Source organism: Narcine bancroftii, chromosome 7 (assembly GCF_036971445.1).
Source record: "Narcine bancroftii isolate sNarBan1 chromosome 7, sNarBan1.hap1, whole genome shotgun sequence".
NCBI lineage: Eukaryota > Metazoa > Chordata > Chondrichthyes > Torpediniformes > Narcinidae > Narcine > Narcine bancroftii.
Window position 1 is genome coordinate 150,821,157 of NC_091475.1, and position 22,974 is coordinate 150,844,130.

Here is a 22,974-nt window from a genome sequence, read left to right on the forward strand (position 1 = left end):
AAATATTTAATTTGTGTAGTCCACTTCAAATTTGTAATATTTTTATATACTGAATAATCACCTTTACAAATTGGTAAAATTTCACTTTTAGCCCAATTTACTTTGTAACCAGATAACTGGCCATAAATTTCTAAACATTCTTAAATTGCAGGTAAAGAAATATCTGGATCCACCAAATATAATATAAGAATTATATTCAATTAATTATTTTCCTTTAATAAAAAGGATTACATTAGATTTGATTAGGTGGAGGGATCTACCTTTTGGTTTACTAGGGAGGATTAATACCATAAATATGAATATTTTTCCTAGAATACAATATTTGTTTCAATCAATTCCTTATTTTTTTTTAAAGTTTTTTTAAGGATTTATATAAAGCGATTAGAGAATTCTTATGGAAGGGAAAATTTCCGAGAGTAGCAAAGAGAAAATTGATGTGGGATTTTCAATTTGGAGGTTTAAGATTACTGAATTTTCAGCATTATTATGAAGCAGCTCAATTCAAATTTCTTAGTGCATTAAATAATATGGACGACCCACCTAGTTGGGTAAAGATACCCAACTTGGGTAAAGATAGAAATGGCGGTTATCTTAGAAAAATTTCCTCATGAGTTTTTGTTTCGATGGAATAAAAATTTATTACGAACTTATGATGTGCCAATATTGAAACATTTATTGAATTTATGGACAAGTAAACTTAAAAAATTGGGACTTAAAAATATATATTCTGGAAGATTGCCATTATATAATAATCAACTTGTTCCTTTTACGGTCTCCAATGCCACTTTGAAACAATGGGAAAAGAAGGGAATAAAAAATTTATCTGATTGTTTTTCTGAGGGTTGTTTTTGTTCCTTTGACGAATTACAAAGGAAATATGGTATTAGTGCAAATACTATATTTGTATATTATCAATTAAGATCTTTTGTAAAACAGTTATGTGGTCGACATATGATTTTATTGCCTGAATCTAGTTTTGAAGAATATGTACTTTCAATACCAAAAAAGGGATATATATCTGATTTGTATTGTATTTTACAAGAAATTGATAGTAAAAAAGACTGGGATAAAGATAAGTTGAAATGGGAAAAAGATTTAGGACATAAAATAGCTGAAGAAGCTTGGATGGAAATTTGTCAGAATAGTATTCGGAAATTAATTAATGCTAGACTAGCGATGATTAATTATAATTTTATTCATCAGCTATATTTAATTTTAAAAATTTGGTTTTATAAGTTAGATTCTTGTTTTCAATGTGATCAGACGGCCAATACTTTTTTGCATACTGTTTGGCTTTGTGATCGATTGCAACAGTTTTGGAAAGGTATTCAATCTGTTTTTAACAGTTTATATAATATCCATCTTGTATTAGATCCCGATATATTTTTATTAGGGAACATGCAATCATTAATCGATTTAGGTTTAGAGGATTATCAGATTTCATTTATTTATTTAGCTTTAGTTGTGGCTAAGAAATGTATAGCACTTACTTGGAAAGATAGAAATATACTAACTTTAGATAAGTGGTATTTGGAAATGAAATTTTGTTTGACTATGGAAAGGATATCTTTTTCAATTCAGGATAAGATGTCTTTTTATAAGTTAAAGTGGACTCCGTCTGCTAATTATATGCATTTAAGTTTGATTTAAATATATGTTTAAGTGTGATATTTTAGTATCGACAATTTTTTTTAGGTTAAGTTTTATCTCTTTTTTTTGTAAGTGGGTATTTTTTTTATATATAATATTGTCAATTTTATTAACTCTTCACTCTTTATTTTGGGGGAGGGTTGGACTAATTTTAAGTTAGACTATTAATATTGTGTTACAATTAACGGGGGGGTTATTTTGTGTAGTTTTCTTATGTAATATTGTAATCATATCTTTTTAAATTTTTTTTTCTATTTTTCTTTAAATGTAATTCTTTATTGTATTCATGTTATAAAAATTTTAAATAAAGTCTTAAAAAAAAAAGTATTTCACAGTGAAAAAAATTAGGCTAGCTGAGTAAAACCTTATTCAAAGAAGCAAAATGCACCTTGGAGGATGAAAGACTGAAAAGGACAGAGCACTGAGCCTAGGCAGTTATTTCAAAAGTGAATTGAAATCATTAAGAGAAGCAACATTTGTCCTAATCCTAATACAGAAAAAAACATGTTTGAAACAAAAATACACCTTTATACAGATACAACTGGAATTAGATACACGTTTTTCACAACTGTTCCTCGGCATTACTTGAGTATATAGAGCATCCATGGAGTTAACATTCACATATCCTTAAAGGTGGCAAGACTGGTTAAAAAGGGCAAGCTTTCCTAAATCAAAAGCAGGGAATTGATGCAAGAACTGAATACTAACTTGCCCACAGTTGGAGTATTGCATTCAATTCTGATCATATTACAGTAAAAATTAAATTGTTCGAGAGTGTGCTGAGCAGTTTGATGAGAATGTTGCTGTGAGAAATCTGGGATAAGTTTGGGTTGTTTTCTTTGAACTAAAGGGACTGAGACTGTAATGAGAGGAGCATTCAAAAAGCATTGGGAGAAGTGCTTGTTTAAATCCCATCAGGGACTGCAAAAGCATTTAAAAAGCACCAGAGGTAGGTGATATTTTAAATCTTGTTGGGAGAGTAGGATTGTGAATGCTAGGAGAGGCACTAAAGGACCGGGATGTAATCAATTAAATGTTGTCAGGGTCTCTGAAAGCGGTTCTCGGAACAAGAGGACTGTTTAAAATGCACCAGGAAAAGTAGGTGCTTGGTTAAATCTCTCCATTGGCTCATTAGCTATAGCCAATAAAAGGAAGGGAAGCTCAAGAGGAGCAGCCATTGCATGAGTGTAGGAGTGGGAATCTTGATACTTCAGCTCAGGAGGTTGAGTGTCCCATTGCAGGAGTGGGAATCTGAGGAAGGAAGGGAGTTGAGACAAGGTGATGATAGATTTTTTCCAACTCTTTCCTCTTAAATAGACAGTGGGAAAGCGCTGCCAGGTCAGACCAACAGTATCCCTGACAACTTCATCTGTAAGGTGAACTGACCTCTACAGGGAATTGAAGTTGCAGTTGGATGAACTCCAGATCATTTGGGAGGCTGAGGGGTTGATGGACAGGAGTTGCACAGACACAGTCATACTGAGAGTGATGATGAATGCAGCTGCAAAACACTCACAAGATGCAAAAGAGGCAGGCAGTGTATGGTACTCCAATGGCCATTCCAATCAGAACCGTATATCCTTTGGATACTGCTGAGGAGGATGATCTATGTAGGCAAAGCAGCAGCCAGACCATAATCACTATGGTTGGCTGTGAACCTCAGAAAACATCAGGTAGAACAAAAGTCATTGGGGACTCAAGCCAGGGTAATAGATTGGACATTCCAAGGTTTCAAAAGAGCTTCTGGGATAGTGTGTTGCCTCTTGTGTGATCAGGTCCAGGCAATGTCTGAGCAGGTGCAAAATATTCTTAAAAGGGAGGGCAGTCAGCCAAAGGTCATGGTACATATTGGCACAAATGACACAGGCAGGAGTGGGGGTACAGGTCCTGCAAAGCAAGCTCAGGGAGTTAGGAAAGAGGTTGAAGAGCAGGGCCTCCAAGGTGGCAATCTCTAGATTACTCCTGGTGTCATGAGCCAAAGAAGGTCAGAACAGGAAGATAGTGTAGACAAATGAATAAATGGCTGAAGAGGAATATATGTGGAATGCCTACAAAATGGCTTTTTAAGAGCGGCTTGTTGATGAGCCCACAACTGGATTGTATGTTGTGCAGTGCACCAGAGGTGATTAGAGAGCTTAGAATTAAGGAATTAGGGGGCAGTGATCACAATATGATAGAGCTCAATTTGAGTTTTAATAAGGAGAAACTAAAGTCAGATGTGTTGGTATTTCAGTGGAGTCAAGGGAATTACACAGTCATGAGAGGGATTCTCATGACAATAGATTCAAAAGGGGCAACAGAAGGGAAGATGACAGAAGCAATGGATACAGTTTGTGCAATAAATGAGGATGGTGCAGGATACATACATTGCAAAAAGGGAAATATTTGAATGGGAAAATGTCACAATTCTGGCTGACGAGGGAAGACAAAGCCCACGTAAAAGCAAGAGAGGCCATACAAGGAAGCAAAAACCAGTGGGAAGATAGAGGATTGGTAAGTTTATAAAACCTTGAGAAGGAAACGGGTGAAGTATGAAAGTAAGCCAGCAAATAATATGAAAGGGGATACAAATAACTTCTTCATGTATACAAGTAGTAGAGGAGGTGAGAGTGGATATCAGACCATTAGAAAGTGACACTGGAGAAATGATGGGAGACAAGGAGATGGGAGCAGAACTAATAAGTATTTTAATCAGTCTTCACTGTGGAAGACAGTAGCAGTGTGCCAGATGTCAATGGCATCAGGGAAGTGAATGCAGTTACTATTTCAAGGGAGGTGGTGCTCAGGAAGTTGAATGATCAAAGAGTAGATAGACCTCCCAGACCAGATGGATTGGGTTCTTAATGAAGTAGTGGTTAAATGCAAATACATTGCTAATAATCTTTCAGGAATCTAGAAATTTTGGAATGGTGCCGGAGGACTGGGGAAAAAAAAAATCACAAATGTCTCCCTTCAAGAAGTGAGGGAGGCAGCAGAAAGAAAATTATAGACCAGTTAGCCTGATGTCAATGGTTGGGAAGATGATGGAATCAATTGTCAAGGATGAGGTTACTGAGAACATGGAAGGCACATGACGAGATAGGCGAAAGCTTGTAAGGGAAAATCTATTTGAATTCTTTGAAGAGACAAGCAGACCAGATAAAGGAGATGCAGTGGAAGTTTGGATTTTCAGGTTTTTGAAATGGTGCCACACACAAGAGGCTACTTAACAAGAGCCAGAATACAGGGATCCTATTCTGGTTGTCAGCCAGTTGTTGTTCCACAGGTATCAGTATTGGGGCTGCTTCCTATTAGGTGTATATTAATGATTTAGAATATGAAATGAATGGCTTTGTGGTCAAGTTTTCAGATGATACAAAAGAGCAGTTTGTGGTGGGAAAACAGGGAAGCTGCAGAAGGATTTAGACAAATTGGGAGAATGGGCAGAGAAATGGCATCTGAAATATGCCAAAATAAATGGGCAGACTATTTTTTTTTTAAATGGAGAAAATTAAAAGTACCCAGATGCAAAGGGATCTGGGAGTCCTTGTGCAAGATAGCCTAAAGCCAAGCTTGCATGTTGAATCAGTGCTGAAGAGGAATAGAAGACAAGAGCAGGGATATGATGTTGAAGCTTTATAAAGCACTAGTGAGATCTGACAAGAGTATCGTGAGCAGTTTTGGGCTCTTCATTTAAGAAAGGATGTGCTGACATCAGAGTCAGAGGATGTTTACACGAATGATTCTGGAAACGAAAAGGTTATTATACAAGGTGTGTTTCATGGCTCTTGGCCTGAACTAGTTGGAATTTCAGAGAATGAGGGGGGATCTTATTGAAGATTTTTCATGTTGAAAGGCATGGACAGAGTAGATGTAGAGAGGTTCTTTCCCATGATGGGAGAATCTAGGACAAGAGGGCACAACTTCAGAGTTGAAGGGTGATTGCTTGGAGCAGAGATTAAGTAGAATTTCTTTAGCCAGAGGGTGCTAAATCTGTGGAATTTATTGCCACAAGCAGTTGTGGGGGCCAGGTATCTGGATATACAGGTACTCCCTGACTTACGACCATAATTGGAAGCAAAGGATCAGTAGCATCTTAAATTGGACACAAGTTGGAATTTTGCCTGCGCACTTTGAGTACCAAAGTCTGAAAACAAACTTTTTAAAATTAAGTGGTGTATTTGACAAACTACAACAGGGATACAGGACACGCAAGAGCCAAAATGTCCACACTTACTTTGTTAGTCTGTCTCCTGGGGTCCATTGGCTGGACGCGACCATCTTGATTCCTGTCTTTGGTTGGTGCATGCACGGTGAATCGCTTATTGGAATTCAGTTGGCATGAGCGACAGTAAAGTGCCCTAATGATATTGAATTCATTCCCTTAACTCTGGGCTGAATAACCTATTTCTGGTCCTCTGTCTCATGGTCAGTGGTCATGCCATTGCAGTTTATAAGACTTCAAATGACCTAAACACATGCAAATAACCTATTTTTCTGACAGTTATAAATCAGAGGAAATACTGGTAGATTTAAACTCATTGATAGAAACAATAGAGATGGGGTTGGGGGTGGCAATGGTGGGAGGGAGAAATTCCTTTGGAAGCATGTTTAAGTGTAAGACTTCACTGCCTAAAAGTGGAAAAGAGGCACAAGCCCATCTCATTTAAACCGTTCTTGGATCTATACTTGTTCTGGAAGGTGGGCTGAGGGTACATTGCTTATTTTTTGACTGATGCAGACATGGTCCAAACTGCTTCAATTGCTGCTACTTTTCCACAAGTCTTTGATTAATCTCTTTAGATGTCAGAGGTTGACAACTACTGTCAAATCTGAGAAAATTTCTCTGCAGAACTTGGACAAGCATAGCAGAAGGAAAACACCAGCAAATAAAACTAACCTCCCAATCCTTCCTGGGTGCTATTTTTCTCACCAGAGAAAAAAAGATCTTTTTTAGACTTTGGTGAAAATTCCAAACCATTGTAATGAACAGGCACTGTTCACTTATAGTATTAATGCGCTACACGCACTGAACTAGTCAAATGATAGTTTTTTTTTGGCTCTGGGTGTGAGAGTATAGCATTACCAGGATATCCCAAGGCTTTTCCATGCAGCCTAGCAGAAATTTAAAGATGCTGGAGAAATGGAAGGACCATTTTTCATTTTTTGGACCATGTCCAAATTGAATCAAGTATTGTATCCTTTATCATAACTCTATTGCGCAGACAGTGTTTTGGAAAGGGAACCTTTCCATACCTGGGAAGGCTAATGGCCAAGTAAACTCCTCACTGAAGTAGCTCAGCAAGACATTGAAACTTGAAATGGGCAATACATACAATGATTGCTAGTGATACAATATTCTGAAATTATAGTTTAGAATATCAAACAGGAGATCTATGTAAGTTTTGCATTACTGCCTTGAAATTGTCATCTCTCCCAACCTTATCCAACTCCACAAATTTATTCTGAAAAAACAGCTGATAAGTCTGAATCGCAATTTTTTTTTACCTCAGATTTCAAATTGTCCTTTTCAGTGGTTTTCTCTTTGAAAAGTTATTAAATTCTGAATTAGCAGAATGCAAATCTTTCCAGAACTACATTTCACATCCTCCCACTGAACTCTCAATAATTTCACATTTTATTTTGCTACAAATTGCAAAGTAAATACCCGTCAAATGTCCTTGAACTTACTTTGTTCATCAGCATACACGTCTTCAAAAGCAATTTCCATCTCTCTCTGCTGATCCTCCTTTAACTCCACTCGTCTGTAAGGTGGCTCAAACAGCTGCTGTGGCATTTGAGCCAGAGCCTGCCTTCTACGAGTTAAATCTGCAATGTGCATTTGCTCCAATTCCTTCAACAGTTTTTCCCGGTCCTAAATGAATAGATGAGCATTTTAAAATTTATATTGTTATGAGCCCAGAGGACCCCAAAACCCAGCTGCAACAGAAATTCACCAAGACAAATTGTTACTTAAACAAAAGTTGCTTTTAATCATCTTTAACTATGAAGACAGAATCACACTTTAACTTATCACTATTGACTTAACTAACCCCCTTCTCATTCTAAATGCATGTGTATGTAATGAATATACAAGTTTGATTCACAGTCCAATCTCACTTCTCATTCCTCCATGTTCACCGGTTGCAGGCAATTCTTATACTGTGCACAGAATTTAACATTTATGAAGTTCACCAGGCTTTGATATTTGAAAGGTAAATGGATACCACTCAGGAAGGCTCTTGTCAGTTTTCAGAGAGATTTGTTGTTCACTGGACACAAACTGATTTCTTCTAATCAGCCACGTCAATGTCTTGCTGAAGAAACTTGCCCCCTCAGGGTTTTCCAGATGATAACCTCTTTCTTTCAGGTCACCACAGAGTTCCTTTTAGTTTCTCTTATTTCAAGTGAAACATTAGGCAGCCAGTCCTCTCTTGTATGGACCACAAGGGCTTTGACCATGCTGAAAAAAACCACTCACAACCTGTCTTCAAAATGGGGTTTTTCCACAAGCATGCCAATCTCAATGTTCCAGTCTCAGCTGCTGCTGCTGAACTGTAGAACTGAATTCTCTCTCTCATTCCCTAAGAAAAGCCTATGATTTTCTCTGCTTGACCCTTAGAATAGCAAACTGCACTCAGACAGCCTGCGGCTCCAGACACAATCCTCCAAGTTCTTTCATCTGTTGCTTTCCAAAACAACAATCCAGTTGTGAAGTCTCTACAGGCACTCCCCAAAGCTTTTGAAAAGGCACTCTGAGCCAGCTTGTCTGGCTTGAGCAGAGCTCCAGTATTTTAAATGAGCTCTGTTTTAAAGTGTTTGTTTGTGACCAACATAAAAACCTGCCACAACTTGTATCCTTTAAAACATATCTATATACAACATTCTGTCACAATATCAATGAATTTGCATTGCTCAATGAAGATACTGCAACTTGTAAAATGCATCATTTTTCCAACAACCATCGATGCAAAGTTGTTTTTTTTTAATTGCAAAACATTTCAGGACTCACCTTAACTCTTTTTGATACAAAAATGCTCTATCTGCTCAAAAATTAATTTGCACAAGGATGCCAATTTAAATTATGAAGTAAGCTTACAGTACTAGCATTTCTAGTTTTGTTTGCTTGATGTACAAAAAGAACTATAGTTCTAAATTTATGCAGCTATGCCACCTAACTGATTCAAGAGCAGAATGTATAGCTTTGATACTGTTTCAATTTAGCTCCTGGGTGCCCAGTACATAGTATAATTTTAAGTTTATACTTGTGCATCAATAACTACATCATTCATGGTCTGCAAGATATAATTTGGTACATGATACAAGGGAAATGAATGGCATTAAAAAAAAAATCAAGGTCAGAAAATTGTATTCCATTGATCACAACAGGTTAGCCTAGACTTGCACTATAATGTGAATGCCATGTAACTACATACCAATGTTATTATAGTAAATACCACATATACTTGCGTAATTGTAGAATTTTTTGGACCACTTTTTCAGGCCAGAAAAGCTGCCAACTTTAACATGGGTCAAACTTTTGACCTTGTGAATTATCTGTGACATTTAGGTATCAGGAGCTCAGATGGCCGGGACTAGATGAGGAGTTCGGAGGTTGGGGAGGATCTGCAGCTAGGAGCTTGGATGGGTGGGCAGCCAGGACACTGGGAGCTCGTGGGTAGTTGGCTGGGGCGAGGATCCACTGCCAATAGGTGGATGGCTGGGGCAAGATTTTGCTGTCAAGGCATCCGGAGCTCAGATGGGTGGGTGGTCGGAGACAAAAAAAAGTCGGGGGGGGGGGGGGGGGTCAACTTTTACACTGGTCATACAAAAACACCCAAATTTTGGGCCAAAAGGGGTGGAGGGGGGTGTCGACTATTACACTGTATCAACAATTACATATGTATATAAAGGAGATTATCTTGTGAAATAACTTTATTGTTCAACAGTTGCTCTAATAATTAAGTCAGTGTTTTTATTACCTGCATCAAATGAACCAATTTGAGAGCATGACTGCCTCTCAATCTAGCTTTCTCCAATTGTTCTTGTTTCTCTATCTCAGATTCCCGTTTCAATTCTTCCAAACGCTTTACTTCCTTTTCAGCAGTCAGTCGAGCACTAACCTATAGGATAGTTCTTGCTCAGTAAAAAGCACATATTGCAGTCATTTTCCATTGATATTTGAGAAAATTTAGGATATCAAACAATAAATATCCCATTGCCTTAGCATAATGTTCATTAAGAATATTCGTGCTACATAATAGATAACAATTTGAGCAAGACAACATAGTATAGATGAACTACTAGAAACAATCAAGAATGACAAATATTTCCGAGAAATTGCATTCTGAAAGAGGGAAAGGAGACGTCAGTTGTATTTATAATTTTTTTTTTAAATGACAACCATAGATGACAGAAATGCAACCCACAGACGTAAAAAAAGGACCAATTCTTCTAAATGATTGGTCTCCAAACCATTTAATAGTTGAAGAAATACGCACAAAAGATACAAAAATTAATAAATATTAATCATAGGTTGATGGGGGGGCAAATGGATTAGGAAGAACTCAAATAACCCTAAAACAAATTGGCTCAGTCGAGCAAACAAGAGAATGGAGGATTTTTATTTTTTAATATAAACTCAAGATAGGGATATTTCCATATTCCTGCAAGAATAAGGAGTAAGGGAAAATTTGTGTTAGACAAAAATGAAGAATAAAACAAAAAAATTAGGGAACATTAAAGGTAACAATAACCAGAGTATGACCATTTAAGGAATTAATTCAGAAGGGAAAAAAAAAATTCATGCTGCCTTGAGGAAATGGTTCTAAATGAACATTTAGAACAGAAGTACTCGACTTGAGAGTCTGGGATTTGCTGGATGGCAGATAGTCTTCTAATACCAGACTCTACACAGAGTCCCAAGGCACACTCCTGCCTTGCTTCAGTTCTTCCAGAATCATCAATCAAATCCTACTCAGGTCAGGCATGGAACCTGAAACTCAAATGATTCCAATATAAATTCTGGATCAATGGATCAGGAGGCAAAAGGGGAAGTGTTGTTTTGATCATTTTAGATTACTTTTGGATATTACCTTTTAACATGGTTTGAAATTAATATGGTTTAAGTGTAGATTTTTTTTTTTAAATGCCTCCATTATCAAAAAGGCAAAGTGCAGCACCAGCTTTTCTCTTTAAAGGGCTGATACGAGCATTCTGGCTGTAGATTCTCTACAATATTGTCCAGGGTTTAGTCGCTGTCAACATTTTGCTGCCAATACAAAGAAGCAGAGCCATAAATATCATTTTTCTGCAGACAACCCAGGTCTGTGTATGTTAGGTCCAGCAAGATCAATTGATACTTTTTACTTATAAAAAAAATTTTGATTATATATATATATGAGTAATTAGGACTTCAATCTACATTGCTTATAATGCACTTATCTATACATTTCCCCTCGTTCCATTCTTATTGAATACATGTTAAAAAAAAAGTTACTTATTTGGTCATCCCATGACAAACTTCCCACAAGTTCCACTCAGAGCTTGAAATCAGTTATTTTGCAATTGGTAACTGTATATTTTTGTCATGAGCAGATCATTCCTAATTGTTTTCCTCCCTTACTAAAGCAATCGTTGAATCCAAGTTATTAAAAGAAACAGCAATATTCTACAAGCACACTAATAATAGAAATAAGTGGCAAAAGCTGAAAGGAAGGGGGAAAAATATTACAGGCTGAAATAATACTGGAAAATAATTACTTTTTTTAAAAAAATCAGTATTTGACTGGAAGTGATGTGATAAAACAAAAACTGAAAAGTAATTGATCAAACCCAGTATAATACTCTGATTCCATACCTGCACCATTTACCTCCCTCCCCAGCCCCGGATTCCTCACCTACTGCTGCCGGTCGCTGCCTCAGGTACTCGACAGTTTCAGATATATCGCTGCTGGTCTCAAGAGTCGATGGCTCACGACATCACCATGACATCATCAGCCCACCCCACTGGCAGCTGAAAGCTGCCACAGACAAGAGACTCAAAGCAGGATATTATACCTCCTGGCCGGCTCTTCCAGTTTCAGATGGCCACCTGACAGCCGCATAGGAGTATAATGTACAGTTTTACAGTTGGGTATTGTGGCCACCTGAAAGCGGTTTAGATTTTTGTTCTCCTGTTATCAGATTGATGAAGACAGCATGGGTACAAATTGAAATGAGTAAAATAGGAGAAAATAATTCTGAGCATATTTTATATAAATGGCATGAAAGTCTGTTGAGAGGGCAAGTTGATACATCAATTTTGAAACGTACTTAAAATAGGAATGAAGAATTATCAGTTGGCTAGAATGTTATTAAAGCAAAATGCTTTGATTCTTTTTATAGTTAATTATGCTTATTTTGACATCTGGTAAAACTGTGGAATAAAAAGGATAAAGGTTCATTTTCCAGTTTTTTTTTAGTTTTAACCAATTGTAAGATAAGTATTACGTACCAAATAATACCATTTTTTATTATCAGCTTAAATCACATTTAAAAATAAAGTTAGGGACAAATTTTAGACTAGCTGATCAAAGTCAAATTGAATATTTAATAGCTGATACATTTATCAAAAGATTTATTAATATATACATAAAATTGCAAGGGATTATGCAGAAAAAGGATTTCTTTAAATTGAAATGGGAAAGATTTAGATATACAAATTCAAGTAGTATGGTCAAAATTATGTCATGAAAGTGTAACTAATACAATTAATGTTAGATACCAAATAGAACAATTTAATTCTTTTGCATCAATTATATTACATTTCATATAAATTACATGGAATTAATTCAAATTGCTCTGATGTTTTAGATGTAATAAAGTAATAGGAACTTCTCTCCATGCAGTTTGGCATTGTGAAAAAGTAGGAAAATTTTGGGAAGATACAAGTATTTTATTGGGATGAGTTATAAAGGTGCAAGTTTTGAAAGATCACAAAATATTTTTATTAGGAGTTATTTTCGATTTGAAGTTAGACACTTATCAGAAGTTTCTGTGAAGCAATAACAAAGAAATGTATAGCTGGAACGTGGAAATTAGAATGTCGGTTGAATAAATGACAAACAAAACTACTAAATTGTATACCTTTAGAGAAAATAACGTAGAATTTATGGAATCAACCAGAATTATTGTTAGTTTTTTAAAAATCAGATTTGGAAACCTTATATGGATTTTATGGTTATGACTTCATCTACTGCATCCGCCATTCCTGCTCCAACTCACTTTAGTTATTTCAAGGTTCAAGATCACTATGTAAATTTAAATTCAATTAATCAAGAGGTTATATGATTATCAGCCAGGCTTTTTTTCCTTTTCTTCCATCTTTCCTACTTTTTTGGGGAGGGAGGGAGAGGAAATATGAAATTATGAATTCTTTTTCCATTGGTTTTTTTAATTATTTTTTTTAGGATATGGATAAATACTGTACTTGTATTGATGCAAATGAAAAATAAAATTTACAAAAGTGAAGGTCAACTATTAACCCAAGGGAAGGCTTTTATAATATTTTGTTGTTTGAGAGAATCAGAGACTGCAGCTAAAGAATCAAATGGAGAACACAAATAAAAATTCTTAATTCTCGAAGTGTTACTTAATACCCAAATTGAACAGATACAATTAACAGAATAGCTAAATATTTTTATTTAATTTAGACAGAGGTAACATACCATTTCATCCCACAAGTTTGTGCCACCCAATTAACCTACAACCCCGGTATGTTTCAAACCAGGGGAGAATGTACCAACTCCTTACAGACAGCGTTGAATTCTGATCCCAGTCCCAATTGCTGGCGCTGTAAAGGCGTTATGCTAATTGCTGAAGAAAAAAGCCTCAGGTAAAGCATAAACAAATATTTAGCTGTTGTGCTTTATATCCTCTCATTATTAAAATGCCCTCGTTCGGGTCAGATACCTGTTTTGTGTTCATTTCCCTGTTGACGCAAGGTTCTAATAGACGACAGGGTAGGGCAGAGGAGCTGTCAATATCACATCTCTTCACTGTTGGGCATTTTGGCACTTCAAAATCCTACATTTAAAAAGTTATACACTTTTTAAATATTTTATTTACAAATTTTCAAACACAATTTCTAGTAATCACAAATTAGTTATCATTTATATACAAAATTGGAGTCTGAGCCATTTTTTCCCCTTCCCACACTTAAACCACAGTTAAGAACAACATTCAAAACAACTACAACAAAGGCAGGAAACACATCAGGGACTTGTGATGGCCCAACAGCTGGCACCTAGGCTGTTACATTTTTCTTGACTTTATTTTGATTGTGATGGAATAGACACCCTGTCCCTCCCTCAGTATAGACAGGGAAGCGAGATATGCAGATCCACACTATAACTGTGCTCCAATTAAATTTAAATATGGTTGCCAAATTTTTAGGAAGATGTTATATTTATTTCCTTAATTTTTAGGTACTTTTCTCCAGGGGAATACAGCTTTGCATTTCTGAATTCCAGTGCCCAATGCCCAAGTGAGAATCTTTCTTTTTCTTTGGCTTGGCTTCGCGGACGAAGATTTATGGAGGGGGTAAAAAGTCCACGTCAGCTGCAGGCTCGTTTGTGGCTGACAAGTCCGATGCGGGACAGGCAGACACGATTGCAGCAGTTGCAGGGGAAAATTGGTTGGTTGGGGTTAGGTGTTGGGTTTTTCCTCCTTAGCCTTTTGTCAGTGAGGTGGGCTCTGCGGTCTTCTTCAAAGGAGGTTGCTGCCCGCCAAACTGTGAGGTGCCAAGATGCACGGTTTGAGGTGTTATCAGCCCACTGGCGGTGGTCAATGTGGCAGGCACCAAGAGATTTCTTTAGGCAGTCCTTGTACCTTTTCTTTGGTGCACCTCTGTCACGGTGGCCAGTGGAGAGCTCGCCATATAAAACGATCTTGGGAAGGCGATGGTCCTCCATTCTGGAGATGTGACCCATCCATCGCAGCTGGATCTTTAGCAGCGTGGACTCGATGCTGTCGACCTCTGCCATCTCGAGTACTTCGACGTTAGGGATGTAAGCGCTCCAATGGATGTTGAGGATGGAGCGGAGACAACGCTGGTGGAAGCGTTCTAGGAGCCGTAGGTGGTGCCGGTAGAGGACCCATGATTCGGAGCCGAACAGGAGTGTGGGTATGACAACGGCTCTGTATACGCTTATCTTTGTGAGGTTTTTCAGTTGGTTGTTTTTCCAGACTCTTTTGTGTAGTCTTCCAAAGGCGCTATTTGCCTTGGCGAGTCTGTTGTCTATCTCATTGTCGATACTTGCATCTGATGAAATGGTGCAGCCGAGATAGGTAAACTGGTTGACCGTTTTGAGTTTTGTGTGCCCGATGGAGATGTGGGGGGGCTGGTAATCATGGTGGGGAGCTGGCTGATGGAGGACCTCAGTTTTCTTCAGGCTGACTTCCAGGCCAAACATTTTGGCAGTTTCCGCAAAGCAGGACGTCAAGCGCTGAAGAGCTGGCTCTGAATGGGCAACTAAAGCGGCATCGTCTGCAAAGAGTAGTTCACGGACAAGTTTCTCTTGTGTCTTGGTGTGAGCTTGCAGGCGCCTCAGATTGAAGAGACTGCCATCTGTGCGGTACCGGATGTAAACAGCGTCTTCATTGTTGGGGTCTATCATGGCCTGGTTCAGCATCATGCTGAAGAAGATTGAAAAGAGGGTTGGTGCGAGAACACAGCCTTGCTTCACGCCATTGTTAATGGAGAAGGGTTCAGAGAGCTCATTGCTGTATCTGACCCGACCTTGTTGGTTTTCGTGCAGTTGGATAATCATGTTGAGGAACTTTGGGGGACATCCGATGCGCTCTAGTATTTGCCAAAGCCCTTTCCTGCTCACGGTGTCGAAGGCTTTGGTGAGGTCAACAAAGGTGATGTAGAGTCCTTTGTTTTGTTCTCTGCGCTTTTCTTGGAGCTGTCTGATGGCAAAGACCATGTCAGTAGTTCCTCTGTTTGCGCGAAAGCCGCACTGTGATTCTGGGAGAATATTCTCGGCGACACTAGGTATTATTCTATTTAGTAGAATCCTAGCGAAGATTTTGCTTGCAATGGAGAGCAACGTGATTCCCTGTAGTTTGAGCAGTCTGATTTCTCGCCTTTGTTTTTGTACAGGGTGATGATGGTGGCATCACGATCCTGAGATCCTGAGGCAGTTTACCTTGGTCCCAACAAAGCTTGAAAAACTCATGCAGTTTGGCATGCAGAGTTTTGCCGCCAGCCTTCCAGACTTCTGGGGGGATTCCATCCATACCTGCTGCTTTGCCACTTTTCAGTTGTTCGATTGCCTTATATGTCTCATCCTGGGTGAGGGCCTCATCCAGCTCTAGCCTTAGGGGCTGTTGAGGGAGCTGGAGCAGGGCGGAATCTTGGACTGAGCGGTTGGCACTGAAAAGAGATTGGAAGTGTTCTGACCATCGGTTGAGGATGGAGATCTTGTCGCTGAGGAGACTTTGCCGTCTGAGCTGCGCAGCGGGCTTTGGACTTGGGGTGAGGGGCCGTACACAGCCTTTAGAGCCTCGTAGAAACCCCTGAAGTCGCCAATGTCCGCGCTGAGCTGGGTTCGTTTGGCGAGGCTAGTCCACCACTCATTTTGGATCTCCCGGAGTTTGCGCTGAAGATGGCTGCATGCGCGACGGAAGGCTTGTTTCTTCTCTGGACAGGACGGCTTTGTAAGGTGAGCCTGGTGGGCAGCTCGCTTCTTTGCCAGCAGCTCCTGGATTTCCTGGCTGTTTTCGTCAAACCAGTCCTTGTTTTTCCTGGAGGAGAAGCCCAGTACCTCTTCAGTGGATTGCAGTATGGTAGTCTTCAACTGATCCCAGAGGGTTTCAGGGGACGGGTCCGTGAGGCGGGTTGCATCGTCGAGCTTTGCTTTGAGGTTTGCCTGGAAGTTTCCTCTCGCTTCGTCTGACTGCAGGTTTCCAACATTGAACCTCTTTCTGGGGGCTTTATTGTTCCTGGGCTTTGGCTTGAAGTGAAGGTTGAGCTTGTAGCGAACCAGCCGGTGGTCAGTGTGGCATTCCGCGCTAGGCATGACCCTGGTGTGGAGCACATCTCGTTTGTCACTTTCTCGCACCAGGATGTAGTCCAGGAGGTGCCAGTATTTGGATCGGGGATGCATCCAGGTGGTCTTAAGGCTGTCCCTCTGCTGAAAAAGGGTGTTTGTAATGACAAGCCGCTGTTCTGCGCAGAGCTCCAACAGGAGGCGCCCATTGTCGTTGCACTTGCCGACGCCATGCTTGCCCAGGATTCCTGGCCAGGTTTCTGAGTCTTTGCCGACACGAGCGTTGAAGTCGCCCAGGATGACAACCTTGTCGGCTGTAGGGGTGCGTTGGATGAGGTTGCGCAGGTCGGTGTAGAACTTGTCCTTTTCTGCTGGTTCCGCCTGGAGGGTTGGAGCATAGACACTGATGAGGGTGATGTGACGCTTGTTTTGAAGGGGGAGTCGCATGGACATGATTCGGTCCGAGAGGCCTGTCGGAAGGTTTTCGAGTTTGGAGGCAATGAAGCTCTTGACCATGAAGCCTACACCAGATAGGCGTCGTTCATCCAAAGGCTTGCCAGACCAGTAGAGTGTGTAGCCCGCGCCGCGTTCTTGGAGGCTGCCTACATCTGCCAGGCGGACTTCACTGAGAGCGGCTATGTCGATGTCAAGTCTGAGGAGTTCATGTGCAATGAGGGCAGACCGACGTTCAGGTCGGTGGGAGTCAGCCTTGTCTAGCATGGTTCTGATGTTCCAGCATGCTAGCTTGAGTTTGTGAGCATCTTTTGAGGGGGAGGACGTGGAGGGGGAGGACGTGGAGGGGGAGGACGTGGAGGGGGAGGACGTGGAGGGGGAGGACGTGGAGGGGGAGGACGTGGAGGGGGAGGACGTGGAGGGGGAGGACGTGGAGGGGGAGGACGTGGAGGGGGAGGACGTGGAGGGGGAGGACGTGGAGGGGGAGGACGTGGAGGGGGAGGACGTGGAGGGGGAGGACGTGGAGGGGGAGGACGTGGAGGGGGAGGACGTGGAGGGGGAGGACGTGGAGGGGGAGGACGTGGAGGGGGAGGACGTGGAGGGGGAGGACGTGGAGGGGGAGGACGTGGAGGGGGAGGACGTGGAGGGGGAGGACGTGGAGGGGGAGGACGTGGAGGGGGAGGACGTGGAGGGGGAGGACGTGGAGGGGGAGGACGTGGAGGGGGAGGACGTGGAGGGGGAGGACGTGGAGGGGGAGGACGTGGAGGGGGAGGACGTGGAGGGGGAGGACGTGGAGGGGGAGGACGTGGAGGGGGAGGACGTGGAGGGGGAGGACGTGGAGGGGGAGGACGTGGAGGGGGAGGACGTGGAGGGGGAGGACGTGGAGGGGGAGGACGTGGAGGGGGAGGACGTGGAGGGGGAGGACGTGGAGGGGGAGGACGTGGAGGGGGAGGACGTGGAGGGGGAGGACGTGGAGGGGGAGGACGTGGAGGGGGAGGACGTGGAGGGGGAGGACGTGGAGGGGGAGGACGTGGAGGGGGAGGACGTGGAGGGGGAGGACGTGGAGGGGGAGGACGTGGAGGGGGAGGACGTGGAGGGGGAGGACGTGGAGGGGGAGGACGTGGAGGGGGAGGACGTGGAGGGGGAGGACGTGGAGGGGGAGGACGTGGAGGGGGAGGACGTGGAGGGGGAGGACGTGGAGGGGGAGGACGTGGAGGGGGAGGACGTGGAGGGGGAGGACGTGGAGGGGGAGGACGTGGAGGGGGAGGACGTGGAGGGGGGAGGACGTGGACCTGTCCTCGGGCCTGCGCAAAGGAGCTTTTAGGTGGAGTGCAGTGCGCGCAGTACTGGCCCCACCCTTTACACCCATGGTTCGTGTGCCGTGGCCGAGCAAGCTGGGACGTGGCAGCGAGATCCTTGGGTCGTAGGTTTTTATATCGGAGTGGCCTTCTCCTATGCAGGTTTCTTACCCGGGCTGGAGGGGCCTGCCTCCCCTCCTAGGTCGGTCCATACTGCCCGGACCGGGGCCGAGGCCGCCACAGCTCACCCTGTGCCTGGACTGGGGCCGCCGCTTCCCACTCTCTGCCCGGATCGGGGCCTCCGCCTGCCCCACTCGGAGAATCAGATTTCCCAAGTGAGAATCAGATTTCCAGGAAACCACAATGCACTTCCGGGCCACTGCCAATGCAATCATTCGAAATTGGATTTGGAATTAGACTGCTTCATCTAAAGCTTTATGTCCATCATGATCCCAATAGGAACAGCCGTAGGTCCTGTGGAAATTCTTTTCCTATGGTTTTTTTTCCCTAGGGCTTGGCCTAGTTTACCCAAAAGGGTCTCAACTTGGTGTACATCCAGGCTGCGTGCACAAAGGCTCCTGTCACAATGCCAAATCTGAAGCATTGGTCTGAAATTTCTGGTTTAGTCTTATTCAATTTTTGCTGTGTCAAATTTCACTGGTGGAGAAAATGAAACTGCATCATGCCACTCCGACAACTGTCGGATCAGCACCACTCATCTATCGTTGTTCCCAAGTCTGACTCCTACCTTCGCCTTGATATGTGAAGGCCTGTTTTAGGCCCTTCCAATTATAGTAAGAAATACATCGCCAAAATGAACTTCCATGTATTCCCCTTTCAAATCAGGGTCTCTATGAAACTGCACCTCGGTAAGCTCATGGATGGATCTAATTTGTCCCTCAAGAAAGATCTTATCTGAAGGTAGCAGAGGAACATCTTATTTGACAAGTCATTTATTTCCAAGTTGCTCAAATGATATTAGTTGCCCCCACTTGCAACAGTCCTCGATACAGCACCAGGTGTCCAGAATCTTGTCCATCGTCAATGTGTCTAACCTATTTGGAGTCAGGGCATTTTTGGGGACAGCCCCATCTTAGACCTTACATATTGATTAATTTTGTTCCATATAGAGACTATGTGTTTTATTATGGGGCTGTATTTTTTTGCCAGATAAATAGTCTGTTACATTTTCACCCACCGTGTGCAGACAATTTGTGCCCAGAATGGTACACCCCCCCCCCCCTTCAATTAGTGAGGTAATATACTTCAACTGGTCTGCCCAATATTTCTTAAAATCTAGTAATCTTAAACCATCCAGACTGAAGGCGCAAGTTAATTTTTCCATAGAGACCCTGGCTACCTTGCCATTCCATAAAACCTTCTAACATGTGAATGTAAATTCTGGTAGAGGTACTGAAGCCTTGGCAACACTCATTTTAACACAGTTGACCCTGCCCACCAGCGTGATAGGCAGGGTCACCCACCTCGTTAAGTCCTCAATTCTCCTGAGCAAGAAGGTATACTTTAGCTTGTATAAATTATCTAGATTATTATCCACCCTAACTCCTAGATATTTGATCCTGTTTTGCAGCCACTTCATATGACTATTCTATTGATTTTGACTGTAATCCCCCTTAGAAAGTGGCATGACTGCTCATCCCAATTGATCTTGTACCCAGAGAGCTTTCCATAGTCTTCCAGAGTAGAGTGCAGCCTAGTCAGTGTATTTACTAGGTCTGTCAGATACATCAGTACATCACCCTAAATCCCTTAATGTCTACGTCGTGGCCAATGGCTCCATAGCTAGTATGAATAGAGCTGGAGATAGACACCTTTGTCTACTAGATCTTGACAGTGGGAAGGATGAAGACATTTTCCCATTGGTCACAACTTTAGCCATGGGCACATGGTACAACACCCTTATCCAATTTATAAAAGTTGGCCCTCGCCCCAATTTTTGCAGCACATTGAACAAGTCCCTCTCCAATCTGTCAAATGCCTTCTCTGCATCCAGGGCTACAACTATACTTGTTTCATTCTTTGACTGTGCAAGATACATTATATTCAGCAGTTTGCTTATATGGTCCACCACCTGCCTATTTGCCACAGCTTTAGCAAGCATCTCATAGTCCGTATTTAATAATGAGATTGGTCTACAAGGACGGTTTCAGACTGCCTTTTTTTGAGAGTCTCTGTAATAATTGCTGTTAAAAAAGATTCTGGAAGGGTATGGGTCTCAATCACCTGTTCTACCACCTCAACAAATCATTAAATCCTTAAATTCCTTGTAGGCTCAGGCAGGAACCTATCCTCCCCTAGATCCCCTGGAGATTTGTTAGTCTATAGAAAACTCAATGCCTTTCTTATTCCCAAAAATGATAACCCTGCTTCAAATTAATTATACAACTGCAATTAGAAATCTTCACATGTACATCAAACCATTGAAATTAACCTCAAATTGTTTGCCCCTCTCAAGCATACATGAACTGCAGACAGGTCCAATTAAAACTTTATGAGCAGACGAAACTAATTTTACATTCTTCAGCTCAAACAGGCCAAAATGAAAGTCATTTGAAGTTGTCTCAATCATCAACTTCCATAATTTTGCTCACAATTATTCCATCCACCAAGGTTTATTTACATTTTAAATTGTACACCCATATTTCTTCCAATTTTAAGAAATGACTGTTCTTTTTTATTGACATACTGTATTTAATTCATATCCATATAAATACAAGTTGCCTTTTGATCTTATGCATTTATTCAGAAAATAAATATTTCCTTAATACATTTGGGTATAAAAAGTTTCATTATAAAGTACTAAGAAACTACCTTTTTAAAAATGTGGCAAAGCACTGCCCAACTAGCAAGATACCTGCGCATATTTTCAATGGATAAGCATTACATTTAGGGGAAAAAAGGAAAGCAGTTTAATACACAAAGGATTTAAATGTTACATCGGAGGAAACGTTGTGTGTCAATTCCACAATCACCAGGAATGCCAGTATTATGAAATCAATTTTATAAATTGAGAGGAAACAGTTTATCTACATCTGACAAAACATTCATACAGTAAGTATTGACAAATATTACCATTTGTCAGCACCACCAGTTTAAAAAGTTGTAACAGTATTATGAATTGAACTTTAATTTAGTTTGGTTATAGTTGAACGCAATCATTGAAAGTGGCAAGATGTTATGGTTCTGTCAAATTGAACTGCATTTCCAAATTTAATAGCACTTTTAAGAAATACTTACAAAGAGGCTTGGAGGAGGTGGTGGAAGCTGTGCAATTTTTATTGCCCTTTTTTTCTCAACAAGTAGGGCTTTTTTGCGAGTTTTAATATACCTGAATGAAATGGAAGACCTTTTTATATGCAAGCACCTAAAGTCTTTTTTTTTTAAATAGAAAATGCATCACAAATAATATTTCTTCTAGAATATATTTAAAATTTAATTTAGACATGAAGCATGGTAGGTAAAGAGCCCTTCTAGCCCACAAACCTGTCCCACCCAAATAACCCAATTTAAACACAACCCTGGTATGTTTTCAACGATGGAAGGAAACCAGATCATCCAAAGGAAGCCTATACAGAGACTGGGAGAACGTACAGACAACATCAGATTAAACCAGTTCACTGGTGCTGTAATAGCGTTGCGGTAACCGCCATTCTAACCTTGCTATAATTGAGAATATTTTAAAGCAAATTAGTTCTTTAAATTTTTGCTGCACTCTTTACACGCGATGCAGCTTTAAATACCAAAGTTAAAAAAACAGCACACGAGAACAGACAGCTGAAGAAAAAACGACAATTTGATCTTGTGTGTACAGTGTGTGTGTGTGCTGGGGTAGGGGGGGGAGGAGGAGAAGAAAAGGAGAAAAATAAAACATCAATTCAGTTTAGTATATCAGCAAGGAGAAAAGCTGGTCTTAAACGCTTTCTATTTTTGTATTATGTCTGCAAAAAATATGCTACTCATCAACAGCAGCTCAGCATGCATATTGAGGTCAAGCAACACATCTTTGTTGGTATCTAGCTGAAATTCTGCCTCATACATACAACGTGAACAGATTTCTCAGCAGGCTGAGAAAAGCTTTAGTGTTAGTACAAGATCTCCACTCTGCTCAGACTACTGCTGGAAAACACAACTCAGACATTTTCCATAGGTAGCCTTCTTTAACCTTCAAAGATCGACAATCACCATTGCTCCTCATTCCTTAGTCAACAAACTCTTCCACAATTAATCCTCTATCACTGCCAATCAAAATGTCAATAATCTGGTGGCCAAATAAAAGCTCAACATTGTAGTGATTTAACTTAAAATCAGCCTCATAATATTTCACTACATTGACAAGACCAAAAAGGATTCCAATTCCATACAAAACGGAGAAAGAAAAAGAAAATTCTCCACTATAGAAAGTTACAATAGGTTTTGAATTGAGCCTCCATGATCCTTGCCTATTTATATACAAAGTCCTAAACTTATTGTAAACATACAAGAGCACAAAACTCTCGTGTAGAGATACATCATATGGTATATCAAAAAATCTGATACGA

At 40.9% G+C, this 22,974-nt stretch overlaps 1 protein-coding gene across 1 annotated transcript in view; it reads right to left on the bottom strand.

The window, feature by feature from the left end:
- The window catches only part of cep295 (centrosomal protein 295), a 115,923-nt gene that overhangs the window by 83,176 nt on the left and 9,773 nt on the right, over positions 1-22,974 (bottom strand). The window contains exons 5-8 of the mRNA XM_069890827.1: positions 21,674-21,764; positions 13,582-13,695; positions 9,612-9,752; positions 7,321-7,504 (exon numbers count right to left, since the gene is read on the bottom strand). Coding sequence (XP_069746928.1) covers positions 7,321-7,504; positions 9,612-9,752; positions 13,582-13,695; positions 21,674-21,764 — 530 coding nt within the window. The remainder of the gene's footprint in view (positions 1-7,320; positions 7,505-9,611; positions 9,753-13,581; positions 13,696-21,673; positions 21,765-22,974) is intronic.